Below are 23,065 nucleotides of genomic sequence, written 5' to 3' on the forward strand. Positions count from 1 at the left end.
GAAGTTACAATCACAGTGCACGATGAGTTCCTAGTGAAGAAGGAAAAGATGCTAAATTTGTGGGTGAGAGACATGAACAAAAACATGCTTTGATTGAGTGCAATTGGATTCAGTACTGTCCATTGTTTCAGTTATCCACTGGGGGTCTTGGAATGTATCCCCCGAGGATAAGAGGGGACTACTGTATTTCAAAATGTCATTTTATATACCATAACTATATATAATTTTTGTCAGTTAAAAACCAAAATATGGCACAATCTCTTTTAACCTATTGGTGATACCAATATGTTTGGGAATTTTACTAACAATCTTTTACATACTTTACTTTCTTAAATAAAATTAGGTAGGAGATAAGACTTCTGGGACAACATCTTTATATACTTGGGAGAAGGGTTCATCCTTCCTCTATGGCAACACTAATTTCTTGGTAAATGCAAACCACTACAGTAGGCTCATTCTATTCAATGAATGCACTGCATAGTAACACTTCTGTCAGTGCTGGACTGCACATATGATGGTGGTCTTGTAAGATTAAAATGGAGCTGAAAAATTCCTATTGCCTGGTGATGTAGCCATCCTGATGTCATAGCACAATGCATTACTCACGTTTGTGGTAATGCTGATAGTAAACAAACCTGTGCTGGCAGTCATATAAAACTATAGCACATACAATTATGTATAGCATATAATACTTGATAATGATAATAAATGACTATATTACTGGTTTATGTATTTACTATACTTTTTAATTGTTAGTGTGTATTCCTTCTACACACACACACACACACACACACACACATATTTTTATTTTATTTTATTTTTATTTTTGAGATGGGGTCTCACTCTGTTGCCCAGGCTGGAGTGCAATGGCACAATCAGGGCTCACTGCAGCCTTGACCTCCCAGGTTCAGGTGATCCTCCCACCTCAGTCTCCGAAGTAGCTGGCAGTACAGGCACATGCCACCATACTGGCTAACTTTTTTTTTTTTCTTCTTCCCTGTAGAGACAAGGTTTTGCCATGTTGCCCAGACTGATCTTGAACTCCTGGGCTCAAGCAGTTTGCTCACCTTGGACTCCCAAAGTGCTGTCATTACAGGTGTGAGCCACCTCACCCAGCCTTATTTTTTTTAAAAGTTAACAGTAAAACAGCCTCTGGCAGGTCCTTCAGTAGATATTCTATAAGAAGGCACTGTTATAGGAGATGACAGCTCCATGCCTGTTTGTACCCCTGAAGACCTTTCAAGAAGTCAAGATGTAGAAGTGGAAGACAGCAATATTCATGATCCTGTCCCTGTGGAAGCCTAGGCTAATGTGTTGTTAGTGTCTTAGTTTTTAACAAAAAGGTTTAAAAAGTAAAAGAAAAAAAGAAAAAAAAAGGAGAGAGGGAAACGAAGGAAGGGAGGGAGGGAGGAAGAAAGAGAGGGAGGAGAGAGAGAAAGGAAGGAAAGGAAAGGAAGAAAGAAAGGAAAAGAAAAGAAATCCTCCTGCCTTATCATCCTGAGTAGCTGGGACAACACATGTGCGCTACCACACCAAGCTTATTTTTAAAAATTGTTTTTATGGAGATGGGATCTTGCTATGTTGTCTGAGCTGGTTTCAAGCTCCTGGCCTCAAGTGATCTTCTTGCCTTGACCTACAGAAGCACTAGGATTACAGGTGTGAGCCACCTCTCCTGGCCATCTTTTTTTTTTTTTTTTTTTTGACACGGAGTCTCACTGTGTCTCCTAGGCTGGAGTGCAGTGGCGCGATCTCGGCTCACTGCAAGCTCCGCCCCCCGGGTTCACGCCATTCTCCCGCCTCAGCCTCCCAAGTAGCTGGGACTACAGGCGCCCGCTACCGCGCCCGGCTAGTTTTTTGTATTTTTAGTAGAGACAGGGTTTCACCATGTTAGCCAGGATAGTCTCGATCTCCTGACCTTGTGATCCACCCGCCTCGGCCTCCCAAAGTGCTGGGATTACAGGCTTGAGCCACCGCGCCCGGCCTTTTTTTCTTTTTTCTTTTGAGACGGAGTTTTTCTCTTGTTGCCCAGGTTGGAGTGCAGTGGCGCGATCTCGGCTCACCTCTGCCTCCCAAGTTCAAGTCGTTCTCCTGGCTCAGCCTCCTGAGTAGCTGGGATTACAGGCATGTGCCACCATGCCTGGCTAATTTTGTATTTTTAGTAGAGATGGGGTTTCTCCATATTGGTCAGGCTGGTCTCGAACTCCCGACCTCAGGTGATCCACCTGCCTCAGCCGCCCAAAGTTCTGGGATTACTGGCATGAGCCACCACGCCCGGACTTGGCCATCTTTTTTTTTTTCCAAGATGGAGTCTTGTTATTGTTGTTCAGGCTGGAGTGCAGGGGCGTGATCTCAGCTCACTGCAATCTCTGCCTCCTGGGTTCAAGCGATTCTCCTGCCTCAGCCTCCTGAGTAGCTGGGATTACAGGCACCCGTCACCACGCCCGGCTAATTTTTGTACTTTCAGTAGAGATGGGGTTTCGCCATGTTGGCCAGGTTGGTCTCGAACTCCTGACCTCAGGTGATCCACCCACCTTGGCCTCCTAAAGTGCTGGGATTACAGGTGTGAGCCACCGTGCCCAGCCATCTTTTAAAAGTATGTTTCGTCTTTGAGGTTTCCTCAAAATGTGATACATATGATGCCAGAAATAAATACGGCTTCATTTTTGTGTGTGTTGATTTTGTCATGATCAGTGATGATGATGAATTGCCCTTCCTGAGCTCTGTAAGCATGTTTTCTGAAAGTAACGTCCTTTGTAACTCACTAGTGTTATTTTCTGAGATAATTTGGATTAGCACGCAATGGTTTTGCTTATCAGTAAGCCATACCTCTGTTTTAAAGAGCTGATTCATGCTTCTTAATGGTAACAGAAGTACTATGTTTAACAAAGAGGAGGAGGTCAGTTTTTCTTCAAAGGAGAAAGTTTCATTTTTATGTCTTTACCCTTCAGTAATATGTTAGACGTTGAATATTTGTGCTTAAAAACAAACTTTTCTTAAGCATAACTTTTTTTTTTGAACAGGCTTTTCCATTTGTAAAACTCCATCTTTACTAAGAACATGATTGTAAACCTCTGTATAATGTTTCATTTTCTTTGTGATAGGCAAAAACAAATTAAGTTCTTTATTAACTGCTTTTGTTTGTAGCTACTAAATTTCTCTAAGTAGTAACAAAAATAGTTTAGAAATAGCAAAGAAAGTTAGGGAAATGTAGAGGATTTCTAGGCTTCCAGATTTCCAGGGAAAAGGGTAAATTGGTGACAGATAATAAAGATGCATGTAGCCAGGCACAGTGGCTCACGCCTGTAATCCCAGCACTTTAGGAGGTCGAGGTGAGTGGATCTCTTGAGGTCAGGAGTTCAAGACCAGCCTGGCCAACATGGTGAAACCCCATCTCTACAAAAATACAAAAATTAACTGGCCGTGGTGGTGTGCACCTGTAATCCCAGCTACTCAGGAGGCTGAGTTGGAAGAATTGCTTGAACCCAGGAGGCAGAGGTTGCAGTGAGCCGAGATCGTGCCATTGTTCTCTAGCCTGAGCGACAGAGACTCCATCTCAAAAAAAAAAAAAATGTGTGTAGATTACAGTATTTACTCCTTATATTAATGTAGTAGCATCTGAAGGTCACTCTAGAAGAATAGGTGATACCTTACTACTTTCTTAATTTTCTCTAGTGATGTGCCTTTTTTTTTTTTTTTTTTTTTTTTGAGGTGGTGTTTTGTTCTTGTTTCCCAGGCTGGAGTGCAATGGCACAATCTCAGCTCACTGCAACCTCTGCCTCCTGGGTTCAAGCGATTCTCTTGCCTCAGCCTCCCGAGTAGCTGGGATTACAGGCTTATGCCACCACGCCGGCTAATTTTTTTTTTTTCATTTTTTTTTTTATTTTTAGTACAGACGGGGTTTCACCATGTTGGCCAGGCTGGTCTCAAATTCCTTACCTCAGGTGATCCACCCATCTCGGCCTCCCAAAGTGCTGGGATTGCAGGCATGACCCACCGTGCCTGGCCGTGATGTGCTTTTAAATCAAGTCCAAGAAAATGTGGAAATAACACTTTAGTTGTTCATTCTGCCAATGTAAATTTAGGTTTCATTATCTTGGTGTTTTTAGACATTGTGTATTTTGATCAGGCTTAGAATCATGATAGAATCAAAATCTGCTTTTTTTTTGCAACTGAAATGTAGGAGTGGGGTGAGCTTTAAGACTGCCCACTATGTGCCAGGCACAGCCCATTTCTTAGTGTTTTATTTTATAATAAATGCTATTTCATGAGATTCTCATTGAAGATGAGTATTATTATTCCCACTTGAATCCCCAAAGACAAGAAGGTTAAATTATTCTATAGTATTATATTTTGTAACCAGAATCATTAACCAGTTTGTGTGTGATTGATATTTGAACTTGTGCTAATCATTAACCAGTTTGTGTGTGATTGATATTTGAACTTGTGCTCATTTGTCCAATGAAAGATAATGCAAGTTCTCTTAAGCAGTAAATTTTTGTTCTTTTGATTTTTGCCTGACTTGTTAAGCTTTCTCAGGATGGGGAGAAGGTTATTTTGAAGAACACAGGTCTAGCATTACAGCAATTGCCCATAAAGGAATAGAAAAGGCAGAAAATATTTTCATACTTGATGGTTTCCATCTTAGTAGATTCATTTATATCTGTGTATACAACCTGAGGCTATCTTGGACATTCAAAATGAAATAAGGAATGAAGCTATTATTAGGGTAGTTGAGAAAAAAAATAAAGTTTGCTTGTTTTTTTTTTTGAGAGTCTTGCTCTGTTGTCAGGCTGGTGTGCAGTGGCGTGATCTCGGCTCACTACAACCTCCGCCTCCCGGGTTCAAGCGATTCCTCTGCCTCAGCCTCCCGAGTAGCTGGGACTACAGGCGCGTGCCACCACGCCCTGCTAATTTTTGTTGTTGTTGTTGTTGTTGTTGTATTTTTAGTAGAAACGGGTTTTCACCATGTTGGCTAGGATGGTCTTGATCTCCTGACCTCATGATCCGCCCGCCTCTGCCTCCCAAAGTGCTGAGATTACAGGTATGAGCCACGGCCCCTGGCCTAATTTTTGATTTTAATATCAAGTTTCTAGCCTGTAATACATGCTTCTGTGTTGCTTTCACTGAACTGACCTAGCCATGGTTACCAAGTTGAGGAATTGATACATTTGAAGAGTTCTGTTAAAGCTGGGAAGAGGATAATATATTTTAGAATTCTCGTATACCTATGTTAACACCACCAAGGCTGTGGCTGCCATTAGCAACAGCAGCATTAAATATCTGTTGGGTGGCTGGCCAGGGTGGCTCATGCCTGTAATCCTGGCACTTTGGGAGGCCAAGGCGGGCAGATCACAAGGTCAGGAGTTTGAGACCAACCTGGCCAGCATGGTGAAACCCCATCTCTACTAAAAATACAAAAAATTAGCCAGGCATAGTGGCACGTGCCTGTAGTCCCAGCTGCTCAGGAGGCTGAGGCAGGAGAATCACTTGAACCCCACAGGCGAAGGTTGCAGTGAGCCAAGATCATGCCACCGCACTCCAGCCTGGGCGACAGAGTAGGTAGACCCTGTCTCAAAAAATAAAATAGGCTGCACGTGGTGACTCATGCCTATAATCCCAGCACTTTGGGAGGCTAAGGCAGGCGGATCACTTGAAGTCAGGAGTTCGAGACCAGCCTGGTCAACATGGTAAAACCCCGCCTCTACTAAAAATACAAACATTAGCCAGGCGTGGGGGCACATGCCTGTAATCCCAGCTACTTGGGAGGCTGAGGCAGGAGAATTGCTTGAACCTGGGAGCTGGAGTTTGCAGTGAGCCAAGATCATGCTACTGTACTCCAGCCTGGGCGACAGAGCAAGACTCTGTCTCAAAAAAGAAAAAAAAATTAATTAATTAAATGCTAATATTCCAAAAGAAGCACTTTTGAGGCAATAGTTTTATCAGATCTCAAATATGTATGTTTTGTATCCATCCTCTGGTTCTGTTTCTGAGAAGAACTCTAATACAGAAGGTATTCTGGAAGATACATTATCCAAGCTTGAGATTTAAAGGAATTAGCTGTATAAAGAGGTAGGAAAGGCTGGGCGCAGTGGCTCATCACATCTGTAATCCCAGCACTTTTGGAGGCCAAGGCGGGTGGATCACATGAGGTCGGGAGTTCAAGACCAGCCTGACCAACATGGACCAACCCCGTCTCTACTAAAAATACAAAATTAGCTGGCTGTTGTGGCGCATGCCTGTAATCCCAGCTACTCAGGAAGCTGAGTCAGGAGAATCGCTTGAACCCGGGAGGTGGAGGTTTCAGTGAGCCAAGGTCGTGCCACTGCACTCCAGCCTGGGCGACAGAGCGAGACTCCGTCTCAAAAAGTATATATATGATGAATAATTTTGTGTTGAAATGAAATTTCTGCTGTGTATAATTCTTTTTTGAGTTTAGTATGTCTCTACTATTAAGTGATATGGGATGATTTATTTCTTTTACCACTTTTCAGTATTCACATTGCCAGGAAACTTGTTCCTTTGAAGTTATTTGGTTTTCTCATGGCTCACATACATCATGGACACTTACTTAATTCCATTCCTATTAATTTCTTGTTGGTCTCGGACTATGTAGTACTGTTTGGTGCTAGTGTTAATTTGTTTATTCGGTAAGTATTTTTTTAGTACCTAGTGTATGCACATTCTAAATGCAGGGATATAGTAGTGAACAGAACAGATAAAGTATCTAATGATACTTTCTAGATTGGGAGAGACACAATAAGAACTTAGGTAAGCATATCTATAGATAAATTACAGATAGTATACCATCAGATAGTGATACATTAAAAATAAAAATAAAACAGGATAAATGGATAGAAAGTGATGAAAAGGAGTTGCCAAGGAAAGGCCTCTTTGAGGGAGTCACATTTGAGTGACCTGAAATAATGGAGCAAATCATGCAGTTTCTGGGAAAAGAGCATTCCAGGCTGACTGAACAACAACTGCAAACCCTAGGGTAAAAATGTGCTTGTTATGTTACAGAAACAATTGTAAGCTCAGTATGGCTGAAACAGAGTGAGCAAGAGAAGTTGGAAATGTGGTCAGTGGAGTAGACAGGGACCAGGACATGTAGGATCTTATAGGCTGTGGTAAGAAATCTGCAGTTGTCAGGTGCGATGGCTCATGCCTGGAATCCCAGCACTTTGGGAGGCCGAGGTGGGCAGATCACTTGAGGTCAGGAGTTTGAGACCAGCCTGGCCAACATGGTGAAACCCCATCTCTTCTAAAAATACAAAAATTAACCGGGCCTCTTGGTGCATGCCTGTAATCCCAGCTACTCAGGCGGTTGAAGCAGGAGACTCGCTCGAACCCGGGAGTCAGAGATTACAGTGAGCCAAGATGGTGCCACTGCACTCCAGCCTGGGTGACAGAGCAAGACTCCATCTCAATTAAAAAACAAAAAAAGAGAGAGAGAAATCTGAAGTTAATTTCAGATGTGATGGTGTAGCCGGCTTAAGTCTGGCTGCTTGCCACTCAGAGGCTGAAAAAGAGAGAAGCCAGGTGTGGTTTAAAGAAAGCAGTTTTGCCGGGCGCGGTGGCTCAAGCCTGTAATCCCAGCACTTTGGGAGGCCGAGACGGGTGGATCACGAGGTCAGGAGATCGAGACCATCCTGGCTAACACGGTGAAACCCCGTCTCTACTAAAAATACAAAAAACTAGCCGGGCGAGGTGGCGGGCGCCTGTAGTCCCAGCTACTCCGGAGGCTGAGGCAGGAGAATGGCGTAAACCCGGGAGGCGGAGCTTGCAGTGAGCTGAGATCTGGCCACTGCACTCCAGCCCGGGCTACAGAGCAAGACTCCGTCTCAAAAAATAAAAATAAAAATAAAGCAGTTTTATTAACCAAATGGTAGGAGCTGAGGAATGGCCAGGCTCATGTCTTCAAAAGACCATTCCAGTTTTTTGGGCTGAGTGAAAGGTTTTTTTTGAGATGGAGTCTCACTCTGTCACCCAGACTGGAGTGCAGTGGCACGATCTCAGCTTACTGCAACCTCTGCCTCTCGGGTTCAAGCGATTCTCCTGCCTCAACCTCCAGAGTAGCCAGGACTACAGGCGCACGCCACCATTCCCTGCTAATTTTTGTAGTTCTAGTAGAGCCGGGGTTTCCCTGTGTTGGCCAGGCTGGTCTTGAACTCCTGACCTCAGGTGATCTGCCTGCCTCAGCCTCCCACAGTGCTGGGATTATAGGTGTGAGCCACCACTCCCAGCCTGAGTGAAGGGTTTTAAGAAGGCAAAGATATGGGAAATATGTGATAGTGGTACAGGAGAGGGTAGGCGTTCAAATCTTGTTCCCATGGCTGTCTTGAGTTCATCACCTGTCTGGAGTTCAGGTTTTCTTCATCCTGACTTCCGTCCAATAGTGGTGGGCCAACTGTTCAGAACTCCTCTTAGGTGGGAGGATTCTGCAACTGGCTCTCTCTGCCTGGTTTGTTTCAAAATTGGCCCCTGGAATTTGTAAGCAAGCACATAATTAGATAAGTGAGCATTGTTCATGGAAGTACCTGATAGGAAAGGGAAACAAAGAGTTTCAAAGTATGTTTCAAGGCTGAAAGCAAGAAAGGAAAAAAGTTTTAAAACGCATTTTGAGGCTGGGATACTTGGTTACAATAGGAATATATGACATGCTTTACTTTTTTTTTTTTTTTTTTTTTTTTGGGATGGAGTCTCGCTCTGTCATCCAGGCTGGAGTGCAGTGGCAAGATCTTGGCTCACTGCAACCTCCACCTCCCGAGTTCAAGCCATTCTCCTGCCTCAGCCTCCCAAGTAGCTGGGATTATAGGCACCTGCCACCACACCCAGCTAATTTTTGTATTTTTAGTAGAGATGGGGTTTCACCATGTTGGCCAGGCTGGTTTTGAACTCCTGACCTCAGGTGATCTGCCCCCCTTGGCCTCCCAAAATGCTAGGCGTACAGGCGTGAGCCACCGCACCTTTTTTTTTGTTGTTGTTGTTAATAAGGCAGGGTCTGGCTCTGTTGCCCATGCTGGAGTGCCATGGTGCAATCATAGCTCACTATAACCTCAAACTTCTGGGCTCAAGCTGTCCTCCCGCCTCAGAGTAGCTAGGACTACAGGCATGCACCACCACGCTCATCTAATTTTTTAATTTTTTTGTAGAGACAGGGATTTTACTATGTTGCCCAAGCTGGTCTCAAACTCCTGGCCTCAAGTGATCCTCCCACCTCAGTATCCCAAAGTACTGCGATTATAGCCATCAGCCACTGCATCCAGCTCTGCTTTACTTTTTGGAAGGATCACCCAGGCCAGTCTGAGGATAACAGAATATAGGAGTCTGAGTAGAAGGGAGGTTAATTAGGCGTTGATTGTACTAGCCTAGCAAGAGATGGTGATAGCTTGGACTAGGGTGAGAAGTGGTTAAATTATGGATGTATTTTGGAGGTAGAGGCAATAAGACTTGGTAATGATTTAATTGTAGCTGTGAGAGAAAGAGAAGAGTCAAGGATGACACCTTGTTGAGCAACTAGAAAACTTAAGCTACCATTTTACTGAAATGATGATACAAAATAGCAGCTTAACACAGATGCCTACTCTTTTTCTAAGTGCTTTACATCTGTTGCCATACTCATGAATAGGGAATACTGGGGGAAGAACAAATTGGGAGTGGGAAATCAAGAATTTGTTCTTTAAAACATGGTATGTTTGTGAAACTTGCCAGATTTCCAAATAGAGTATTGAGTATGCTGTAGATATATCAGTCTGATGAAGTTCAGGGGAGATGTTCGGCCTGGAAATAAGAATTTGTTTATATCATCAGTGTATATAGGGGGTATTAAAAATGGTAGAACTAGGCTAGGCATGTTGGCCTATGTCTGTAATCCCAGCACTTTGGGAGGCCAAGATGGGAGGATCGCTTGAGGTCAGGAGTTTGAGACCAGCCTAGACAACATTGTGACCTCATCTGTACAAAAAATTTTAAAAATTTAGGCTGAGCACAGTGGCTCACCAGGTGCTGTGGCTCACCATATAGGTTTGAGCACCATCTGTTTATGGGTGGTTACAGAGGCCACAGGAATATTTCTGTCTTGCACAGGCATAATCCCAGCACTTTGGGAGGCTGAGGCGGGTGGATCACCTGAGGGCAGGAGTTCGAGACCAGCTGGCCAACATCATGAAATTCTGTCTCTACTAAAAATACAAAAATTAGCTGGGCGTGATGGCAGGTGCCTGTAATCCCAGCTACTAGGGAGGCTGAGGCAGGAGAATCGCTTGAACCCAGGAGGCAGAGGTTGCAGTGAGCTAAGATCACGTCATTGCACTCTAGCCTGGGCGACAAGAGTAAAACTCCATCTCAAAAAACAATAAAATAAAATAAAAATAAAAAATTTTACAGTTAGCTGGGGGAATGGTATATGCTTGTAGTCCTAGCTACTCAGGAGGCTGAGGTGGGAGGATCAGTTGAGCTCAGGAGTTCACAGCTTCAGTGAGTTATGATTGCGCTGCTGCACTCCAGGCTGGGTGACAGAGACCCTGTCTCAAAAAAAAAAAAAAATTGTAGCACTGGATGAGATGACTAGTCAGGGTTCATTTTGCAGGGAAGGGGTTAATTACTGCTTCTCTAGGAGGTATTTAGAAATTTAGTGGGCTGGGCCAGGCGCGGTAGCTCACGCCTGTAATCTCAGCACTTTGGGAGGCCGAGGCAGGTGGATCACGAGGTCAGGAGTTTGAGATCAGCCTGACCAATATGGTGAAACCCCGTCTGTACTAAAAATACAAAAATTAGCTGAGTGCAGTGGCAGGTGCCTGTAATTCCAGCTACTCAGGAGACTGAGGCAGGAGAATCGCTTGGACTTCGCAGCAGAAGTTGCAGTGAACTGAGATCACGCCACTGCACTCCAACATGGGCAACAGAGTGAGACTCCATCTCAAAAATAAATAAATAAATAAATAAATAAAATTTAGCAGGCTGATTTTGGACATCCTAATCACTGGGGAGGCTGTGGGCATTTAATGGGCTGGAGTGAGGGATACTAAGTGAGGGTTGCTAAATGTCCTGCAGTGTATAGGACAATACACAATAAAGAATTATTTCTGCCACATGCCAATTATATTCTAGGGAGTAGAGGAGTAAAGATAGCAAGGAGATGAGATCTAAGGACCAAATCTTGGGATTCTGCAATATGTAGAGGTCAGGAAGAGGAGGAGGTTTCTGCCAAAGAGACTACCTCAGTTGAACTAGGAAAACAAAGACCAGGAGGTCCATAGATCCCAGTTTAGTGAACACTTAACAGTTACTAGGCCTGTGAAACACAGATTGGAGGGGAACAGTCCAGAGGAAGTGAGAGTATTTTGGATTCTATTGTGTGTTTAGGCAATGAAGATGAAGACAAAGATCTAAGATATGTTTTGGAAGTCACTCATGAAGTAGAGGATGAGACTTCTCATTTGGTCAGTTAGGTGGATGGTGAAAGCTGCAGGAAGAAGAAGGACTAAGGTTAAGTAGGAGGTAGATAATGAGTTGTGCATGTAGAACAGAGGTTTGTAGATATCTAAGTGGAGATGTTGAGTGATTTGGACGTGTGAATTTGGATCTCGTTCATATGAAAAAATAGTTATTGAGCACTTGCTGTTTTTCAGGAACTATTTTAGGTGTTGGAGATACAGCAGTGGACAAAAACGGGCAAAATACCTGTCCTGAAAGAGCTTATATTTTAATGAGAGGAGATGACAAATTTAAAAGGTAAATATGTAGTATAGTAGAATAAGTGCTTTGAGAAATAGCTGGAAAAAGAGATAAAGCTGAGGTAGAGTGGTCTTGGTGATTGCAATTTAAGGTAGGGTGATGAGGAAGACTTAACTGAGAAGGTAACATTTAAGCAAAGTCCCAAAGGAATTGAGAAATGAATATGTAGGGGAAGAATATTTCAGTGCAGAGAGCCTCAGCATGCCTGGCACATCGAAGGAACAGCAAGGAGGTTCATCTGCCTGGAGTTTACTGAGAAAGGGGAAGAGTACTTGAACATGATGGGAGTGTGTGACTTTTGTCTTAGGGCACTATAAGCTGTTGAAAGGGCTTTGGCTTTTACCTTGAGCTTCCAAGAAAGATCTGGACTGAAAATATGTATAGGTTTGAGCATCATCTGTTTATGGGTGGTTACAGAGGTCATAGAAATATTTCTGTCTTGCACAGGCATCCAGTTAGTGGAGACACAAAGTAGGCTTCTCTGCAAAAACTACACAGGATTTTTCTAGCAAGACATCCTTCTGTTTGTGATTCTGTAAGAACAGGGGTATTTTGTTACTGGAAACTTTCCATCACAAACCTAGGATCATCCCCTAGGATTGATATTATAACATCAATCAAAAGAAGTAGATGAATTCTGTGCTTTGGAAGAGTTCAGTATAATCTAATAGAGAAATTAGAGGTCTATAAGAGTCCCTTGGAACATGTGAAAGGATCATGTGGTATTGGAAAATTGCGGTCTGTGATTTCAGTAGCTTAGTATTAGAATTGGAAAGTATCAGATGCCTGGCAAACTGTCAACAAAGTCCTATTCTTAAAGGAGTACTGTCCTAGGTTGGGTTATCTTTGAGGCAGACTCTGATAGTACAGCCTGAAGAATGCTTTTTAGGAAGTGCTCTTGGGATCAACACCCGTGGAAGGGAGGGGACAGGAGCAGCAGTATTTGGCCACAGGGAGAAGTCGTGCGGCAATAGAGATCCAACAGGAGCCTTAGTGGACCCCACGGGGGCTCTGGAGCTAAAATGACCTTTTAGAGTTGTCTCATGTGTACTGTAACGGCTGGGCTTACACTCTGGTCTTGATTGGATGTGGACTTCTGAGAAGGATGTGACCTTCCTCGAGTCAACTCTTTATATCTGAGGCACTCCCTGAAAGGATTGACAGTTGTAGGCTGTCTCCCAACAGCAGTCCTGTCATTCCTTAATGGGGGATCCAGCCAGGGCAACAGCATGCTCCCATAATATACCCTTTTGTTGCAAATCTACTGCTTAAAAAACAAAACAAAACAAAAAACAGTATTTTTGAGATATAATTCATATACTGTAAAATTTACAGTTACTTTACAGTTTATAGTGTACAACTTAATGGCTTTTAATATATTTGCAAGTTGTATAACCATCACTCTAACCAATTTTAGAACATTATAATTACCCCCCAAAAAACTCTGTTCCCCTTAGCTGTCACTCTCTAATCTCCTCCCCACCCACCCCCAACATAGGCCACTGCAAACTTTCTGACTCTATAGACTTACCTATTATGGACATTTCATGTAAGTGGAATCATAGGCTGTATGGTCCTTTGTGATTAGCCTCTTTCATTTAGTGTGTTTTAAATGTTTATCCATGTTATAACATGTGTCAATACTTCATTTCTTTTTATGTTGAATGTTCCATTGTATTCATTTTGTTTATCCAGTGATCAGTGGATAGACATTGGGTGGTTTTCACTTTTTAGCTATTATGAATAGTGCTGCTATGAACATTTGTATAAAAGTTTTTCATTTGTTTGTTTTGGGGACGTTTGTTTTGTCGTTAGCTGGGACTACAGGCACGGGCCACCACGCCCGAGTAATTTTTGTATTTTTTGTAGAGACGGGGTTTCACCATTTTGCTAGGCTTGTCTCGAACTCCTGACTTCAAGTGATCTGCCTGCCTTATCCTCCCAAAGTGTTGGGATTACAGGCATGAGCCACACACCTGGCCTGTGTACAAGGTTTTGTATGGACATCCTTTTTTTTTTTATAAGATGGAGTTTCGCACTGTAACCCAGGCTGGAGTGCAGTGGCGCGATCTCAGCTCACTGCAACCTCCATCTCCCGGTTTCAAGTGACTCCTGCCTCAGCCTCCCAAGTAGCTGGGACTACAGGCCCCCGCCACCATGCCCAGCTAATTTTTGTATTTTTAGTAGAGACAGGGATTCACCCTATTGACCAGGCTAGTCTCAAACTCCTGACCTCAGGTGATCTGCCCGCCTCGGCCTCCCAAAGTGCTGGGATTACAGGCGTGAGCCACCGCACCTGGCCTTGACATATGTTTTTACTTCTCTTGGATGTATACCTAGGAGTGGATCATATGGTAAACTCTATGTTTAACTGTTTGGTGAACAGTTACTCTTCCAAATCGGCTACATCATTTTACATTCTCACCAGCAGTGTATTGAGGCCCCAGTTTCTCTACATCTTTCCTAATACTTGTTACTTATTTATTTATTTATTTATTTAACTTTTATTTTACGTTCGGGGTACACATACATGTTCTGGTTTGTTATGTTGGTAAACTGTGTGTCACGGGAGTTTGGTGTACAGATAATTTAGTCACCCCGGTAATAACTATAGTACCTGATAGGTATTTTTTCTGATCCCCTCATCCTTCACCCTCAAGCAGGCCCAGTGTCTGTTGTTCCCCTTCTAGTATCCATGTGTTCTTGGTTTAGCTCCCAACACTGTTATTACCTTTTTTATTTATTATAGCCATCATAATGGGTGTGAAGTGTTATTTCATTGTGACATTGATTTGCATTTCCTATAGGGCTAAAGATGTTAAAGATCTTTTCATATGCCTATTGACTGTATATCTTCTCTTATGAAATGTTTATATACATCCTTTGCCCATTTTTAAATTGGGTTGTCTTTGTTATTGAGTCATTGTTCTTTATGTATTCTACATATAGGTTCCTTATCAGATAGATGATTTGCAAAAATTTTCTCCCATTCTGTGTGTTGCCTTATCACTTTTTTGATGGTGTCCTTTGAAGCACAAAACTTTAAATTTTTTTCTTTTTCTTTTTTCTTTTTTGAGACCGAATCTTACTCTGTTGCCCAGGCTGGAGTTCAGTGGCATGGTCTGAGCTCACTGCAACTTTCGACTCCCAGGTTCAAGCGATTCTCATGGCTCAGCTTCCTGAGTAGCTGGGACTACAGGTGCAGGCCACCATGCCCAGCTGATTTTTGTATTTTTAGTAGAGACAGGGTTTCACCATGTTGGCCAGTCTGGTCTCAAACTCCTGACCTCAGGTAATCCACCCACCTCGGCCTTCCAAAGTGCTGGGATTACTGGCATGAACCACCACGCCTGACCCCAAGTATGTGTATTTCAATTTCACATTTGGTGACCAGGGAATGACCACCAGTTAGGAGTTCGAGATCAGCCTGGCCAACATGGTGAAACCCCGTCTCTACTAAAAATACAAAAATTAGCAGGGTGTGGTGGCAGGTGCGTGTAATCCCAGGTACTCAAGAGGCTGAGGCAGGAGAATCACTCGAACCCAGGAGGCGGAGGTTGCAGTGAGCTGAGATTGCACCATTGCACTCCAGCCTGGGCAATGAGCGAAACTCGGTCTTAAAAAAAAAAAAAAAAGAGGCCAGGCGCGGTGGCTCAAGCCTGTAATCCCAGCACTTTGGGAGGCCGAGACAGGCGGATCACGAGGTCAGGAGATCGAGACCATCCTGGCCAACACGGTGAAACCCCGTCTCTACTAAAAAAAATACAAAAAAACTAGCCGGGCGCGGTGGCGGGCGCCTGTAGCTCCAGCTACTCGGGAGGCTGAGGCAGGAGAATGGCGTGAACCCGGGAGGCGGAGCTTGCAGTGAGCTGAGATCTGGCCACTGCACTCCAGCCCGGGCGACAGAGCAAGACTCCGTCTCAAAAAAAAAAAAAAAAAAAAAAAGAAAGAAAAAGAAAAAATAATCTCACTATCACAGAACTCAAATTTCTACCTATCTTAGTAAACAATCAAAAGTACATTTCACTTTATGCCTCAATTGACTGCTGGCCAACCATAACTTCTATAGCAGCTCTCACTTTGATACTCTCTAGTAAATTTAAGTTATATTTAAGGTTGATTTCAATTGAATTTAATTGTTTAATAAATTTGATTGATAAGATTATATTAAAATTTAGGTTATGTTTACTTAAGTGAAGCAAGGAGGTAAGTCGGAATGAAAACTTAGGTTTCCAGTACAAACCTATGGAGTTGTCATGTATTATTCTAGTTTATCATATGGTCATGTTCTTTAGAATTTGTCACCAGGCTACTATAATAAAACTCAATTTACCAAATTCTTCAAGAATTAACTTGGTAATAAAGCTACAAAATTTATGAATCAGTACAGACTGCCCTCTTGTGTTCAAACTGAGGATGGATCTAATTGATGAACTAGGTAAAAACTACTCTTGAGGGGGAAAAAAAGCCAAGGTCCTAAAGAAATCATCTAAAGTCGTTAAAAGCAGAAAAATTCTGATCTTACAAGGTAATAAAGAGCAGTCTTTTCAAAGCAAGACAAAAGCTCTTAATCTGAGCCAGATGATTGCTAGTACCAGTAGCCTGTGAGCCCCTGCGCCCGGCCCTATAACTGCATCTTACTCCCAAGTTTCTCCTATCATTCCTGTCCAGTAGGTTGTGATTTATAAAAAGCAGGCTCTGAATTGGAGTTTAGTATTTAGACTGTTAGGGAATGACCTTAGGATAAAAACCACAGGAGGAGTAGGAAGCTGGATAGGGCAGATTTGACACTTGTCTTGACTACGGGTGCAGGAGTTTGTATATTATACTTAGTCAACTTTCATTTGAAACATTTTTTGTTTTATTTTCATACTTGAGTGGATAAACTTACAGCTTACTGAACCATCCTTCTGTGTCTAAAATAACTTCCATTTTCCTTAGGCAAAACCAATTTCCTTCTTCAAAGATGTTCCTCATGCCCTTTCTCAGGTGTTGTATTTTTCTTAAAAAAAAACTTGCCTTTTTCCTTACACTCTCGTAAATTCAAAATGAGGTTTGGAAAGGGAGCTTATTTGAGGAAATAATATATTTTAGGAATAATATATTTTAAGACAAAAATTAGCCTTAAATGTTTTATGATAATCTAATATTGTACATCTGTATCTCAAGTCCCCTAAAATAACTCCCAGCCTGGCACAGTCGCAGGCTGTTGTAATCCTCAAGAGGCGGACGTGGGAGGATCACTTAAGCCCAAGAGTTAAAATCCAGTCTGGGCAACATAGGGAGCTCCTGTCTCAAAAAAAAAAACCCTACCATTTAATAAGTTGTACATTTCTATAATGTTCCACTTTTAAACTACGGTCAATGTTACTGAATTAGGATTATTTTTTTAAAAGCATAAAAGGTGGCTGGGCGCGGTGGCTCAAGCCTGTAATCCCAGCACTTTGGGAGGCCGAGGCGGGTGGATCACGAGGTCAGGAGATCAAGGCTATCCTGGCTAACATGGTGAAACCCCGTCTCTACTAAAAATACAAAAAACTAGCCGGGCATGGTGGCGGGCACCTGTAGTCCCAGCTACTTGGGAGGCTGAGGCGGGAGAATGGTGTGAACCCGGGAGGCGGAGCTTGCAGTGAGCCGAGATCATGCCACTGCACTCCAGCCTGGGAGACACAGCGAGACTCCGTCTCAAAAAAAATAAATAAATAAATAAATAAAAGCATAAAAGGTGATGGACTATATGTATTAAGTGTATTATTTACCTTTTTCTCTTTTTAGAAACAATATCTCATCTCCCTAAACTGGTTGATAGTGGCATGGAAGATCCATTTGGTGAGTATCACCTGCATTTTTCTTAGTAAATGACATTTCTGTTTTATCCTTACCTCCATTAAAGCTTTGAGAGTTAATTGGTTTTTTTCATGTTCAGTATGCTACTCTCCAGAATAATGGGTCTCAAACTTTTTGCTTCTATAAGGATCCAGTTATATACTTAATGATAGAGTGCCAATGACCTTTTGTTTGTATGACATGTCTATTGATATTTGCTGTATTATAAATTAAACCTGAGAAACTTTAAAAATATTACTTTGTTTAAAAACAACATTGATAAACCCATTATATATTACACAAATAACATTTTTAATGAAAAAAATCAAGAACCATTTGACAAGTTAAAATGAGAAATTTAAATTTCTGTATCTTATCTGGGTGTGGTGGCTCACGCCTGTAATCCTAGCACTTTGGGAAGCTGAGGCAGGCAGATCACTTGAGGCTGGGAGTTCGAAACCAGCCTGGCCAACATGACAAAACCCCGTCTCTACGAAAAATACAAAAATTTAGCTGGACATGGTGGCACACACCTGTAATCCCAGCTACTCTGGAGGCTGAGGCATGAGAAACGCTTGAATCCAGGAAGCAGAGATTGCAGTGAGCTGAGATCTTGCCATTACGCTCCATCCTAGGCAACAGAGCAAGACTCTGTCTCAAAAAAAGAAAAATAAGTAAATAAATTTCTCTATCTTAATAATTCAGTAACTTATATATACTTCTCTTTGGTTGGAAATGTAGTTCTGCTCATATTTCAGGAACAAGTGTGCTTTGTAGTGCTTCATTAGTACTTGGCCAATGAAAGATAACGTGAAAGTGACTGGGCGCGATGGCTCATGCCTGTAATCCCAGCACTTTGGGAGGCTGAGATGAGCAGATCACTTGAGGTCAGGAGTTCGAGACCAACCTGGCTGACATGGTGAAACCCCATCTCTACTAAAAATACAAAAATTAGCTGGGCGTGGTGGCGGGTGCCTGTAATCTCAGCTACTTGGGAGGGTGAGGCAGGAGAAACACTTGAGGACCGGAAGGTGGAGGTTGCAGTAAGCTGGGATCACACCACTGCACTCTAGCCTTGGTGACACAGGGAGACCCTGTCTCAAAAAAAAAGAAAATAAAAGAAAATAAAAAGATAACATGGAAGTAATCATAATAGCAGGCATGTGTAATATATATGTGTGTGTGTGTGTCTATATATATATATATATATATAATTTTTTTATTTTTTTATTTTTGGAGATAGTGTCTCACTCTGTCACCCAGGCTGGAGTGCAATGGCACCATCAGAGCTCACTGCAGCCTTGACCTCCTGGGCTCAGGCAATCCTTTCAACTCAGCCTCCTGAGTAGCTGGGACTACAGGTGTGCACCCCTATGCCCGACTGATTTTTTTTTTTTTTTTTTTGGTAGAGACAGGGCTTTGCCTTGTCGAGCAGGCGCTTCTGCAATTCCTAGGCTCAAGGGATCCACCTGCCTTGGCCTCCCAAAGTGTTGGAATTACAGGCATGAGCCACTGCACCCAGCCTAATACTTCTAATTAAGTTTAGCCTGCGTATATTTCATCTAACAACATGAGTAAGGGAATGTAAGTCTAGATATACAAAGGTTTAATGTCTGCCTTTTTGGCAATAAAGTCATTTACTGTGTGTGGAACCCCTTTTTCTCCTTCCCTTCCTTCCTTCCTTCCTTCCTTCCTTCCTTCCTTCCTTCCTTCCTTCCTTCCTTCCTTCCTTCCTTTCTTCCTTTCTTTCTTCTTTCCTTTCTTTCCTTTCTTTCTTTCTTTTCTTTCTTTCTTTCTTCTTTCTTTTTTTTTTTAAGACTGGGTATCACTGTGTTGCCCAGGCTGGAGTTCAGTGGCTATTCACAGACGCAATCATAGCATGCTACATCCTTGAACTCCTGGGCTCAAGCAGTCTTCCTGCTTTAGTCTCCCACTGTGTTTGGATGTTAAGGGGTGAAGAAGACTGAGTTAAGAGGCTGTTGCATTCAGTATTAATTATGCATATTTCCCACGTAGCTAAGACTACAGGCGTACTCCACCACTCCTGGCCCTATTTTTAACTGATGCTTATTTCAAAGTGAGAGATATGTCTTAGGATATCACATTTTTTGAAACCATAACATTGACTAGGAAGACTAGTTAGGAAGTACTTTTCATTTTAAAATACACATTAGCAAAAAAGAAAAAAAAGAAATCAGAGGCAGTTTTACTGGTTTAATTTCAGCATGCTGGAGGAAGCATTCAATTCAAGCATTTTCTGATCCTTCATCACATGGAAAGAAGTCTGAATCCCTTTTTATGCCAGTGCAGCTTGAGGAAGTATAGTAAAAATACTACTATATAATACTCACTGAGATTAGGTTTTTTGGGCTACTGGTACTAGCAATCATCTGGCTCAGATTAAGAGCTTTTGCCTTGCCTTGAGAAGACTGCTCTTTATTACCTTGTAAGATCAGAATTTTTCTGCTTTTAGCAACCTTAAATGATTTCTTTAGGACCTTGGCTTTTTTTCCCCCTGGAAGAGTAGTTTTTAGGATTACACCTAGTTCATCAATTAGATCCATCCTTAGTTTGAACACAAGAGGGCAGTGTGTACTTAGTCATAAATTTTTTTTTTCTCTCTCTTTTTTTTTTTTTTTTTTTTTTGAGACGGGGTCTCGCTCTGTCGCCAGGCTGGAGTGCAGTGGCGCGATCTGGGCTCACTGCAACCTCCGCCTCCCGGGTTCAAGCGATTCTCCTGCCTCAGCCTCCTGAGTAGCTGGGACTACAGGCATATGCCACCACACCCAGCTCATTTTTTGTATTTTTAGTAGAGGTGGGGTTTCACCATGTTGGCCAGGATGATCTCGAGCTCCTGACCTCGTGATCTGCCCGCCTTGGCCTCCCAAAGTGCTGGGATTATAGGCGTGAGCCACCGTGCCCGGCCACTTATTCACAAATTTGTAGCTTCATTACCAAGTTAAATCTTGAAGAATTTGGTAAATTAAGTTTTATCATAGTAGTCTCGTGACAAATTCAAAAGAACATGACCATATGATAAACTAGAATAATACATGACAACTCCATAGGTTTGTACTGGAAACCTAAGTTTTCATTCTGACTACCTCCTTGCTTCACTTAAGTAAACATAACCTAAATTTTAATATAATCTTATCAATCAAATTTATTATTAAACAATTAAATTCAATTGAAATTAACCTTAAATATAACTTAAATTTTCTAGAGAATATCAACGTGAAAGTTGCTATAGAAGTTATAGTTGGCCAGTAGTCAATTGAAGCATAAAGTGAAATGTGCTTTTGATTGTTTACTAAGACAGGTAGAAATTTGAGTTCTGTGCTAGTGAGATTATTTTTTTCTTTTTTTTTTTCTTTTTTTTATTTGAGACGGAGTTTCGCTCTTGTTACCCAGGCTGGAGTGCAATGGCACAATCTCACTTCACTGCAAGCTCCACCTCCCAGGTTCAAGTGATTCTCCTGCCTCAGCCTCCTCCTGAGTAGCAGGGATTACTGGCATCTGCCACCACGCCCAGCTAATTTTTCTATTTTTAGTAGAGATGGGGTTTCACCTTGTTGGCCAGGCTGGTCTTGAACACTTGACCTCAGGTGATCCACCCGCCTCAGCCTTCTAAAGTGCTGGGATTGCAGGCGTGAGCCACCATGCCCGGCTGAGATTATTTTTTATTTTTTTGGTTTGTTTTTGGTTTTTGGGGGTTTTTTTGAGACGGAGTCTTGCTCTGTCATCCAGGCTGGAGTGATCTCAGCTCACTGCAACCTCTGCCTCCCGGGTTCAAGCAATTCTCCTGCCTCAGTCTCCCAAGTAGCTGGGACTACAGGCGCCTGCCACCATGCCCAACTAATTTTTGTATTTTTAATAGAGACGGGGTTTTGCCATATTGGCCAGGGTGATATTGAACTCCTGACCTCAGGTAATCCACCTGCCTTGGCTTCCCCAAGTGTTTGGATTACAGGTGTGAGCCAACACACCTGGCCTGAAATTATTTTTTTCTAAACACTTATTTAAATCTTAGAATTTATAAATTAACATTTATTCAATCATAATATGGATTTTAGAGAAAAACAGAAATGATTCATAGTTATATTTAACAACCAGTCTGCTCTGTCTCCATTTTTCCTTCTAAACGTTATACTGATTTTTTTCTTAGTTGTTTACTATACATATACATATGATAAGAATTTGGTGTACTCAGTGCCATTTGACAAAGAAAAGAATTGAGGATGTAAAATGAGTTTATTTCTTTTGGTGGAGTGAGAATTTTGTTATAATTAAGTTAGCTAATAATTAAGTAAAAATATTGAAAAAGAGATAAAAGACTACACATTGTGTACAGTGTACACTGCTTGGATGATGGTTGCACCAGAATCTCAGAAATCACCACTAAAGCACTTATTCATGTAACCAAATACTACCTGTTCCCCAAAAACCTATTGAAGTAAAAAATAACATAAAGAAAAGAAAAGACCAAAAAAAAAAAAAACCAGAAACCGCCCCCCCCACCACCGCCGAAAGAAAGAAAGAATTATTTGTAGTATTCTGGAAATAAAAGTAGTGAGGGATTTTTACGAATAAAGTACTAGAAGATAAACCTAAGGTCTCTAGGACCTTTTCTACCTGGACAGATACTTACACATTTCATTATATGATATTTAAATATCATGTTCGTTAATATCACTGTTGGTCTCATTGAAAAAAATGTTAAATATTGGGAAGCTGTCAAGCTCACTCTGGATGTAAATTTTCCAAAATTGGAATTTCACTTGAAAGCTTGAATTCTGTCACTAGCAACAAATACTGTTAATTTTCGTTATTAGTGATAGGCTTACTTTTGAGAAAATGCCTGTCAGCTATCTAAGCTTCAATAACATAGCTTTTTGTTCAGTCTTTCAAGTAAAAATAGTATTCCATGAAGAAAACTGTCTAGTTCAGTTTGCAACTCAATTACACAAATGCCTTTCCTGGAGATAACCATCATACTTAGTATACAAATGTGCTTTATACATATTTCTGTTTCTTCATATACAGTAATAAAAATATATGTACTAAAGGGTTGATATTTATTAAAACTAATATTTTTTATTGCTTTATCAAGGACATTCTTAAAAATGAATTTATTTTTCACTATAACTGTGTAGTTATGAAGAATACAATGATTTCTGCTACAGTTTGGTGCTGTTGCCTTGATTTGTGTTAAGGTGCTAACAGTTTTGCTCACCATTTCTTTTGTACAATCAGTGCAAGTGTCAACACAGTGGAAAAGGCAAATAATTTTTTTGTATTTTTTTTTTTTTTTTTTGAGACAGAGTCTCGCTCTGTCACCCAGGCTGGAGTGCAGTGGCGCAATCTCAGCTCACAGCAAACTCTGCTTCCCAGGTTCACGCCATTCTCCTGCCTCAGCCTACCAAGTAGCTGGGAGTACAGGCACCCGCCCCAAAGCCCGGCTAATTTTTTTGTATTTTTAGTAGTGACGGGGTTTCACCATGTT

The 23,065-nt window shown here is 41.8% G+C and overlaps 1 protein-coding gene across 15 annotated transcripts in view; it reads left to right on the top strand.

Annotated features, from left to right (window-relative positions):
• Positions 1–23,065, top strand: part of LOC101012887 (mediator of RNA polymerase II transcription subunit 18) — a 180,797-nt gene that overhangs the window by 56,328 nt on the left and 101,404 nt on the right. For 13 of the 15 annotated variants that reach the window (XM_031666137.1, XM_031666135.1, XM_031666131.1 and 10 more), the window contains one exon: positions 17,512–17,565. In XM_031666137.1, coding sequence (XP_031521997.1) covers positions 17,512–17,565 — 54 coding nt within the window. Of the gene's footprint in view, positions 1–10,981; positions 11,734–17,511; positions 17,566–23,065 lie in introns of those variants that run through there. The other 2 variants (XM_031666139.1, XM_031666141.1) reach the window with 2 other exon arrangements.

This window comes from Papio anubis, chromosome 1 (assembly GCF_008728515.1).
Source record: "Papio anubis isolate 15944 chromosome 1, Panubis1.0, whole genome shotgun sequence".
NCBI classification, from domain to species: Eukaryota; Metazoa; Chordata; class Mammalia; order Primates; family Cercopithecidae; genus Papio; species Papio anubis.